This window comes from Stylophora pistillata, chromosome 3 (genome assembly GCF_964205215.1).
Source record: "Stylophora pistillata chromosome 3, jaStyPist1.2, whole genome shotgun sequence".
Classification (NCBI taxonomy): domain Eukaryota; kingdom Metazoa; phylum Cnidaria; class Anthozoa; order Scleractinia; family Pocilloporidae; genus Stylophora; species Stylophora pistillata.
In genome coordinates this window covers 12,284,483-12,295,496 of record NC_142521.1, presented here as the reverse complement: position 1 = coordinate 12,295,496, position 11,014 = coordinate 12,284,483, and the positions used below count along the sequence as shown (strand labels likewise).

General features: G+C 36.9%; 1 protein-coding gene across 1 annotated transcript; it reads right to left on the bottom strand.

The window, feature by feature from the left end:
• Positions 1-621: 621 nt before the first annotated feature.
• On the bottom strand, positions 622-10,866 carry LOC111341734 (transcription factor E2F5). The gene is made up of 7 exons (XM_022948727.2): positions 10,723-10,866; positions 10,490-10,599; positions 8,670-8,940; positions 6,801-7,065; positions 6,083-6,136; positions 5,401-5,448; positions 622-4,738 (listed from the first exon to the last, which is right to left on the bottom strand). The coding sequence occupies exons 1-7, from the start codon at positions 10,840-10,842 to the stop codon at positions 4,590-4,592; spliced, it is 1,017 nt and encodes a 338-aa protein (XP_022804462.1). The 5' UTR covers positions 10,843-10,866; the 3' UTR covers positions 622-4,589.
• Between the last annotated feature and the right edge of the window lie 148 nt (positions 10,867-11,014).

Sequence of the window (11,014 nt, the reverse complement as noted above, 5' to 3'; positions counted from 1 at the left end):
TGGTATTTATAAGCTCCAAACTGGCAATTTTACAATACGTAAGCTTAATTGTTTGAATTCACTCATTCACTGTGCACAGGATCGCTTACAATTTTTTTTTACAAACGTTGGAATCCCTCGTCCCTTTGAACGAAGTCATTTTGAGTTTTTAGACGTGCAAAAACTACCGCGAAGACGCTTAACTTCTCAGCCGTACTGGGTTAGTAGTTCGCGTTGCTTAAAGTTGAATTTTGGCGGGCTAGGGCGACGTACTCTCCCCAAGCCTCGTCAACCACGATAGCCGTAGCAGCGCCAGCCGTAGTGATTTGCTTAAACTCCCTATTAAAGCTAACGCTTCGACCGTTAGCCCTTCGTCAGAGATAATAGAGGAATTGTAGGTTGAGTGGTTTAATGGAGCTACACCATTGGTGTGATTATTAGCACTAGCAGTAACCTAGAGGTTTTTTTGCTCTTTCCAACGGATTTAATTGCGAATTAAAGTGCAAGTAAGATAAGGGTTAATTTTTTTGCCGTTTCTGTAAAAGCCATTTTAAACCTCTCCTTTACGAGTCTCCTTCACCCCTGCTTAGATCTTCAAAGCTGGCACATTCTCATTGCTATGGTCGCTCGCAACACACTTCATTGGTTGTCAGATATTTTATTATATATTTTTATATGTACAAAATACTTTTATAACTTCATCGGAAGGAGATGAAAAATTAGTTTAAGATCAATGTAGTGCCTAAGGCCCTGTTTACAAGCAAAGGAGGGTAACCCTTGTGCAAGGTTACCCTAACAGGCGGGACAAAGATAGCCCGGGTTTACAAGCAAAATTTCACAGGTAGGGTTACCCTACCACTCGGGAAAACTTACCTATGCTTGGTAACCGCACGCATCGTTATCAATGTTCAAAGGGTCTGGAAACGAGTAAAAAGTTGTCCCGGGTAGGCGAGTTATCCCCAGGAGAGCGTTTACAAGGCAGCTAGGGTAACCCCAGCTTCCTTGTAAACACGTCGATGAAAAAAAAAAATGTGGGAGCGCTAGGGTAACCCTCCTGCCAGGGTAACGCTAGCACAAGGGTTACCCTACCTGCTTGTAAACAGGGCCTAAGCCAACTGAAATACGTTACAACAGTTAAAAGCTCTGCGTAACACGAATCAAGTACACACAGTCTATCATTCGAAATAGAGTAACAATTACTGTAGGAGTACATGAACTGAATTACAGTGAAGAAAGTTTAGTATACACAAGTAAGCAAACAAACCACAAAAAATAAAAAAAATAAAAAAAGCAGCAGGCACTTTTTCCCCAAGAGTATGGGAAAACAGAAAAAGGAAATTTTACATTAGTATTGAACTATTCAGGGCTAACATTCTCAGCACTTAGAATAAAAAAATATGTGACAACTGGTTCAGTGAATTAACAATTTACAGTGCCGGATTGAAAAGCCATCTAAATGTTCGTCAAATCTTAGGCTCGATATTTAACTTATTTAGCTCAATAGACCTCTGGCAGCCCCTCGATCCTATTGTATGTGGCAGTAGAAATCAGTGGAATAAAAAAAAAAAGCATCCACGTAAAAAGTTTCTATTTGATGTTTTCTTTTGACTAGTTCAACAACTTGCATACATGAAAAGGTAAGAGGGATTGCCAATTGTCTAACCAACAGCAAGAACCACTCTTCAACTGACCTTTCAAAGGCAAAAATTGCAATTTGTGGCAAAACGTTTGTAGTATTAACACCATGATCTAAGACAGTGAATAGCTAAAACAACTGTTTCTTTTTTTGGGTTTAAACGCTTCCCTTTTAGCATCATATTTTAAAGAGTACATCTTACATACTGTATTATCAAACACACATGTACATTAGGTAAAAAATAAGCCTTGAAAATAATCACTTTGAATGAAAACATTTTCTTGCTTCAAACAGTAAATACAAGACGTGGTAAGTAAGATTTGAAATGATAACCATAAATTCAAATAACCACTTCTGAAAAGACTAATCAGGGTGATATACAGGTCTGGAAAATTTTTTTTTATAGAACATATATGCAGAAGTTTTTCAGTTTTGGTGACAAACAAATAAGCTAATAAAAGTTATACTGGTTCTTTGTTGCACTAATAATACTCTAGAACATTACACTGAATTGCAAATCAAGCTTCAAACCATGCACTGCAAAACCAGTCCTAAATCAAAAATCTAATGATCCAAACTAGTCAGCAAAAACCAAATCCTTGTTGCAAAATTCTAGAAAGTATTTCCAAAGTGATAGGGATTGGACTTGCAAATCAAGCTTCAAACCACGCACTGCAAAATCAGTTCTAAATTAAAAAGTCGAATGATTCAAACTAGTCAACACAAACCAAATTATTCTTGTTGCAAAATTCTAGAAAGTGTTTCATGAAAGCTGATTAAGTGTTTCCTAGGTAGTAAGGATCTGATTCACAGATCAAACCATGCTCTGCAAAATTAGTTCTGGATTATTTGTTGCCTTAAGTGTAACAACCATTCCAGAGAGAGAGAAAAAAAGAAAAAAACAAAACAAAAAATGAGAACATTATAAACATGTAAGGCAAGTGTTCATAAAAATGACAAAGTCATAATAGTATCAATTATCACAACGATGATGCTACTACTAATAATATCAATTAAATTAATTATGACTGGCATCATCAACATCATAGGGAAAATTCTTTGTAACAATGATGAAGTGATTGTAAAACTAAGCAAAAGCTAAACAATTAAATGCCTGTATTCTCTGAGCATACACTGTAAACTTGGTTTTCATTGTCAGATAACGCCCAGGTTACAGAATAATTATTTCACTGTTTCTCGGTTTCTTGGCTTTATCAGCACTTTGAGAACTAGAATTCAAGGTCTTATTTAATGGGATGATCTGGGACCAAATGGGAAGCTCTCCCATTTTTTCTGATCAATTGCCTGTATTTGCAAACACTGCTATGAGAAACTGCTGTTTTCAACAGCCAGGGATGTAAAAAAAAACAAAACAAAACAAAACAAAAAACTTACCAACAGTTTTAGCTTATCACAAATATCAAGAGAGTCTGACACAATGTCATCAAATAATTTCCAATGATTCAGCAAAGTTTGAATGGTGGAGAAACAGAGAAATTCCATGTTGCCTGGGTGTTTCTTGACACACCGCTGGCCTTTTTACCCTCCCTTGCAGTTCTCCCCTCTAGCTGCTACACACTTCCTTGTAAATTAGTTACAAGAATTTGGTGTTAGATCAAGATAAAGAACAAATGATAAGTTTGAGTATTCTCACTACCTGGTTGCTGTAGAATGAATAGATACCTTTAAGAGAAGTTACTTGTTTATCACTGGGTGAGAGCTGAAGGGTTAATATATATATCTTATTGGACATTTTGTTGTGTAGTATCGCTGAGTATTTTTACGAGTTGTGCCGTATTTTGACGAGCCCGTAGGGCTCGTCAAAATACAAATAACGAGTAAAAATACTCAGGGATACTACACAAAATTTCTAACAAGTTATTTTTTATCCAACACACCAAACTGTTATTTCAGTGCGGGCAAATTTAGCGGATATTTATTTACAGGGAGTGCGTGACAGAAGTATGCGAAGCGAAACGGAATTGGCGCATTGTTGTGTCACTGTTTCTATTTTCTTCATTAAATGAAGAAATTTTCTGGTCGTCAAGCTGTTTTTCTTCGTTCGATTCATCTAATGAACTTGGGCCTATACTTGCCAGTCATTCTGACACTTCGTCATCTGAAATATGATTCAAATTGTCTGCCATTTGCTTTTTTTTTTTTTTCGTAACTACAATCCAATTCTTCGCTTGCGCGATGCGAGAAAACCTGTTTAACTGGTACTACAATAGACAAGTACAAATACTGTGTGATATTTGTACTCGTCTATGGCGTTATTTGTACTCGTCTAGGTTAGTTGGATAATAAATCATTTTATTATACGGCTGTGTCTCACAATAATGAAAGCGGCCCAGATTTTCCTGTCTAGACTGGCATCTAGACCGGTCTAGAAAAAAAAGTTACAAAGGATATGTTCCTTTGCTTTCTAGACACAGCCATATAATAAACATCTTATTAACTGAGCTAGGTTGGTCTGTATGGGAGAATCTTGACCTCAGTTGCTGGTACAGAACCTCACTGCGTTTGGTCTGTACTGGCAACCTCGGTCAAGATTCTCCCATACAGACCTCCCGCTCGGTTAATAAGAACTAAATATAGCTCCATGTTTAACATGGCTCCAATGACTGACAGACCTCTACCTACTCCATCCAGTGATGAATTTCACACATTCTTCTGATAGCTTTACATCTGCTACCTGACCCTGATTTTGGTTTGTTACAAATCCACATTTGCAATCGTCTGAATACAAGGAAACACTCCAATCACATATCAATGATTATTTCTTTCTGAACTTGCACCATCAGAAAAGCGATCTCCAGTCGTAGGCTTTGTGTATAACACAAATACTCCACACCAAGCTATATGGCTCTCTCACCAAGTAATGGACACATATGTTGATATTTCAAACCAGATTGCAACCACTTCAAAAGCAGGATTAGCGGAACAGTGGTACAGGTTTATATAGATCCATTTATTACGTGGATGCCATTGCTCCTGCTAACGGAGAAGGCATATCTAGGTTTGGAATGTCAAATAGATCACAGACGCCCTCAGAGTCATCTAGGTTGAAGTAGTAGTCATGCTCTCCTGGTGGTGGTGACAAACGAAGTAAAGGTGCATACACTGTGGATTGGACATAAAACTGTTGTGAATTTGAAGTAAAGAAATATTTTAATGGTGTAATTACATCTGTTTTCCATTTAATTTTGTATTTGTTATGCCTAGATTTTGAAAGAGTGACAAGTTTAAGGAAACTCGACAATTTTGTTCATTTTTCTAAAATGTCTTTACTGGATGAGAATCACTACATGACACAGATATCGCTTTCTCTGGGAGAGAAAAGAATGCTTGATGAAAATGGTGAGGAACAGATGATACCCAAGTACAAATATGTGAGACTTAAATACCAAATGGAGCCTGCAATTTGTTGAAATCATCTTTAAAATTATATGTGCAGCATGCAGTAGAGAATGTTCACAAAAAGCTAACCATGAAAATTACTGATACCTAGGAAGTTGACTTAAAATAGCTTTCTTGCCTGTATCAACAAGCAATTGTAAAAATAGCATAACAATCTCCTCTCTTAAATAAAATTTCACAAGGAGACTTAATCACACTGGATGTAAAAAATGAAAATTGTGAACACCATTTTAAGAATATTATGGGCTATTTTCCTGTTTTTTCCTGTTGAGGTATATTCAGTTATGTTGTGCATTTTGACAACTTATCTGTGAGCGAGAAAAGTCCAAGGATTAAAAGGCTTTCAAAAAAAGCTTCACACACACCCTCTGCTGACATAAAATCATCCATAACTTCTTCAGCAAAACTGGTATCTGCAATCATAAAAGAACATCAAAAATGGGAAGTAGTTACACAGTACTCTCACTTTCAGGTGGTTGTTTTACTTCTTAATACTGCCTAAAACTGCTTGGAATTCTTGAACAGGTAAAAGGAATGCTCTACCAGTTTGAAAATGTCTTTTACCTTTCATGCTTAAACAAGGGAGAACACTGGTTACATAGATGGGTTCCTTTATCACCATGTCACCATTCTCATTCTGAATACCTCATAAAGGCAATTTCAAACATGGCCAGTTACTGATAATCTTCAACCTTTAAAATGACTATCACTGCACTCTTACTGATTTGTATCTGCACCTTCTGAGGCCAGAGCCATTGATTAAATTATAGGCAATCACTTTATTTAAGCAGCTACCAATTGCAAGACCACTTCTAACAACCCAAGTACTCCAACCATTTCAGCTGGTTCCTATAGGTTCTAAATTCACTTTACACAGTGTGAGGAGTTTGTTATACCCAATCTGGTCCAGTGCTGCTTAAAGTTTACTTCAATTTTCACATTTCCTCTAGCTGATGAGTTTAAAATTTCCTACTTCAGTGAACATACAGCACAAATAGAAATATTCCCAGCCATCTTGTGATAAATAAAAAAAGGTCAAACTTTTACCTCTCAGATTATTTCCAAATATTATGTCATTAGCCACTTCTTTGAGCTCGTTAGCTGTTGAAATAAAGATAACAAAAACATATATTTCGGTTAATGAAACAGATGAACATGTGGCAAGAAAGTAGCAACCAATTCAACCAATAACACGATTGTCAACTACCATGTACACTAGTTGACAGTTTGGCTGCAATCGCAGATACACTGTATCTCAAGTTTGGCAACTCAACTTTGAGGAAAAAAGGCTTTTGAAATGAAATAAAAAAAAAAAATCATAAGTGGAGTCTTGAGAAAGTTGCTCTATATTGGTTGCTCTACAACCGCATAAATTCAATAGGACTAAAAATAGATAACACTTTGAATGCTCACTTACAATTTTAGTTGTAATGGTATTGACATGACATCTACATGAACCAACTTACACTTATATTTGATCTTACTCTTACCAGTATTCTTTTCATTCCTGTCAATTTTTCAATAAAAAAATATAACAACAGGAAGTCTTTATTTAACTAACAGAATTGCCAGTAGCTTCATAACAGACCATTTGATGCAGACTCATAAATTTTCAATGAATAGGATAAATTTATCCTAATCTGCTGCACATTTTCCAAAAGTTATCGCAGATAAGCCACACCCCTAATTAGTTACAGAAATTTTGGAAGAAAAGGTGCAGCTTATCCACCAGTGTTTACGGTAAATCATGAATGTAACATGATACCCCTGCTGCTCTCAAGCACTTCAGTTTTGACTGCTCCCACTTTAGCATTGATATCATTAGCATGTTTAGGATCAGCGTTAGTTTCCATGGGTTCCTCCTTCACTACTGCATGGTCATTCGAGTTGACATCACTGGCTGGTGGAGGGACAGGCGTCACCACAGGGTTGTTTGCTGCAGCATCCTTGTTTACCAGCAGCACATGTATAGGACCTGACTGACTTTTTAAATGGATCTGGAATTTCCTAGATTGATGGGCACTTGGAGTCTGCAGAGACGTTTTAGTAAAAATAGACTAAGTATGTCTACAAACCTCCACCTCAAGAAAGATAGTAAAGAGAATCTAGTGTCTTAAAGGTAGCAACAGCCTCCTGCTGAAATTGAAAATGTATTTATGAGCCTATAGGGAATTTCAAAATTTTCAGGTATAGCAATCATGAGTGTATTCAATGGTTAAGGTATTCACACTACTTGTGTTGAATTCTTGACTAAACTAGTATCCTTACCAGGTCCTCTTTTGGAGTTAAATTTTTTAAAACCATTATTTACTATATGGCTCCCCTAGTTACATGTGAATTGAATGCTTAAACCCAGTTTCAATGCTGAACTTCACATGAAACATGGTAATTTTGATTGACCCAAACTGGTCAAGTTTGATTGTTGAATACAATTCATTGAACCAAATTTAGGGCAACAACAACAAATCCTTTAGCCAACAGGACACCCAAATACAGGCAAATCAATTTTTTTTAAAAAATGATTCAGGAAGTTCAATCCATGAAAAAGTTGATGTCTGTCCCACATTCGATCTTCACCCATTCTATCCACCCAGAGCAGATGGAAAGAACAGGTTGGTTGATCCAAATTCACTTGGAGAAACCCAACTAATTCTAACATTGAACTTAACCTGGACTCAATTCTCTTTGTTTAGTTCATCTCTTGTAAATCTCTTGTTCATCTCTTGTATCTCTTCGCTCCGACGAAGGGCTAACACTCGAAACGTCAGCTTTTGTAATCGTTACGGTGGCCAATTTACCATTTCAACTTTGTTGATATCTCCAAATTATTTCATTACTCCCACCGACACAGCCCCAAACAGTTTCTTTTGAAACTATCAGCCTTTATTGATCTCTTGTAAAGTTTGATGTTGGAACTGGGCCTTGAAAACATAACTTTTCACTGGGTGAAAATGTTCTAGGAATAGAGAACACAGTGTAAAATTCTGGTTGAGAGAGGTCCAGAGGTGAACTGCTGTTATGGATAAAGAATGGCAATTTGACAATCTCACCCGAAACTTTTCTGGCATCGTTCTGGTAATTTTCAAATTCATTTTATTAACCAGGGTAGATGATTTGTGTAGATAATAAATATAAAAAATACTGCAGAACTATTAATACAAGACTTATAGTACTAATAAAGGCTGATAGTTTCTAAAGAAACTGTTTGGGGCTGCGTCGGTGGGGGTAACAAAATAATTTGGATATATCAACAAAGTTGAAATGGTAAATTGGCCACTGTAACGATTACAAAAGCTGATGTTTCGAGCGTTAGCCCTTCGTCGGAGCGAAGAGCTAACGACGAAGGGCTAACGAAGGGCTAACGCTCGAAACTTCAGCTTTTGTAATCGGTACAGTGGCCAATTTACCATTTCAACTTTGTTGATATATCAAAATAATTATAGTACTAATAACCCCCATGATCTGTTGCTAGCACTGTTAGATTTGTTCTTGTCATTGTAACAGGCAGCAAGTATTGTAAAACAAAGTAGAAAGCATAGAGATTAGAACAAGGTAATAGTCTATGATTAAAGGAAAACATTCATTAAAGAGAGAACCTTGAACAGAAATATTACTTAAAGGATTCTGATCTTACTGTGTCTGGAATTGGAACCTCAAGCTGTGTCCCAGATGGAGCTTGGACGACCAACAAAGTGTCTCCTTTAAAACTATGGCATACATCTTCATAGGTGACATAAGCAAGTTGCTCATTTTCAGGATCCTCTGAGACATTTTTTAAACTCTGTTGGACCCACAGCCTTTGCTCATCGAGTTCCCTTTCTTTGTCTTCCAGTCTCTCCAACTCTCCCTTTAAATGCACAAGCTTGTCTGATATTTCCCTTGTGTTACACCCGGGTCCTGCACCCCTGGAAAAAAAACATTTAAAAATTATTTTGAACAATTTGTTTGCATTACAGAAGATCTTGTCTAACTGAAACAAAGCCTTGAAATAGTCTATGGTAGGGGAAATAAATACCAGAAAGGTTGGAATAAACCAAAAAGAATGATGATGGGGTTAAAACAGATTTAAAACAACATTGTTGGAGGTGCCAAAAAAATGTTGGAAGCTGGTTGAAAATAATTAATTGAACATCCAACACATATCATGCAACATTCATGCAAGAAATGTTGGGTGTTGCAAGTAACCCATGTGAAAACCGGGGAACAATCAAATTCAGACCATCTTCGTTTTCCCCCCATCAAGTAAAAGAACTTTAGGAGTTCCCTTTCACTAAAAAAAAAACAAAACAAAAAATAAAACATTAGTAAACTTGCTGATGCAAAGCATACAGCATGAATATCAGCTTCAAATGAAAAAAAAAAAACTAGTTCTAAATTTGTAGACTCTGATCGGGAAAATTATATTTTTGTCAAACCATGCAAACAGGAGCTTTTCGAACAAAAATTAGCTGGGAAAGATATGCTGGAAGAAATTCAACACCCAGTCCAATGTAATTTTTAATCTCCTCCAATTCTTGGCATCATACGGTATTGAGTATGAGAGCTAATAAATAAAAACATATTGGGTACCAGTGACCTAGGGGGGGAGAATGGGTAAAATATTTTCAAAATTTTATTTATCACGAAAACGATTAAATCTAAATTATTTAATATAGTTTCTGAGCTAAACTCAACCATACTTGGAGAAATGGTTAAGGCCAAGAACTGAAATTAAGGTATGGTTTGGCGGGAATCCAAGAAAAGCAACAAAATAATATAATTTTAGCGCTTGCTGTCGTTCACATTTACGATTTAAAGTTCAGCTGTAGTCACGCTAAAAATTCACACGTGAGGTTCTAGTCATTTGAACAACTAACAATAGAAGATATCTCAATGAAACACTCATAACATACTTAAAATGTCATTTTATTGGCCAAGTACATCGAACTTTTTAAGATTATACTAATCACTACAGTCCCCAAAAATCATTGAATGATCACGAAATTTTGACTTCCTCTTTTGTTTTTGGCTTACGCAAGCCTGCCTAAATAAAACTTTTTTTTGGAGCAACTTACCTTGGGTATGAAACAACACCCTGATCTGTCCTCAAGAGAAATTATTACATTTATTTTCGCCCTTAAACGACAACTCCCCTATAACAAACGGCGCCAAAATAATGGCGGTAAATATGTCTTCGACCATGTTCTGCGCGCTGGAAACACGCGCCCGAACCTTGAACACGTAAAGAACTGCCAAGAAAATACTTACTTTCGCTCTAAATGATCTTCTCTTTTTCAAAATCTATATTCTACGAGGTTTTATTGCAGAGAGCATGTTTTTGGAAGAATCGGTCGTGGACCTATCTCCCTACCTGTCTCCCGCGAGATTAAGGGAACTGCGATGGAATTCGTTTGGTGGTCCCGCGCGAATGCTCTCGTCACATGAAGTTAATTCCCCTTTGATAGTTTTACTTACTTCCACTGGATGCTATTCTTCGATTTCTTCTCTATCAGTCCAATTCCTTCAAGTACATTCGTTATATCGTAAATTCGTCGTTTTTGGCGTACAGCTAGCGTATCGGCTGCCTAAAATCGACAAAGTAAACACTTCAGATGGTGAACGCTTATCAGGGCCACAAAGGAAGGTTCGGCGAACCAAAAAATGTCTTCCTTTGTGGACCAAAAACCAAGATTTCTTCGTATACTTACCACTTTGAGATCTAAGACACCATCTTTGGCTTCTTGCAACAAACTAACGAATTTCGTTGTCAATAAACCGAGAGATTTTTCATGTCTACTTGGCGTTCCCGGAGAACCGAAATCCGCCATGATAAGCCGAGCTACATGCTGCAAAAAGTCCGTGCGTTGATGTGATTGGCTAACAGTGAAATTTAAATAGTGCGCCCGTTGGAGTGGCCTTTATGTAGTGTTTCGAGTAGGGGAGGGCTGTTCAAATTATTTTTACATTATCAAAAATTTCGCTGCTTTTAGAAGCCTCAAC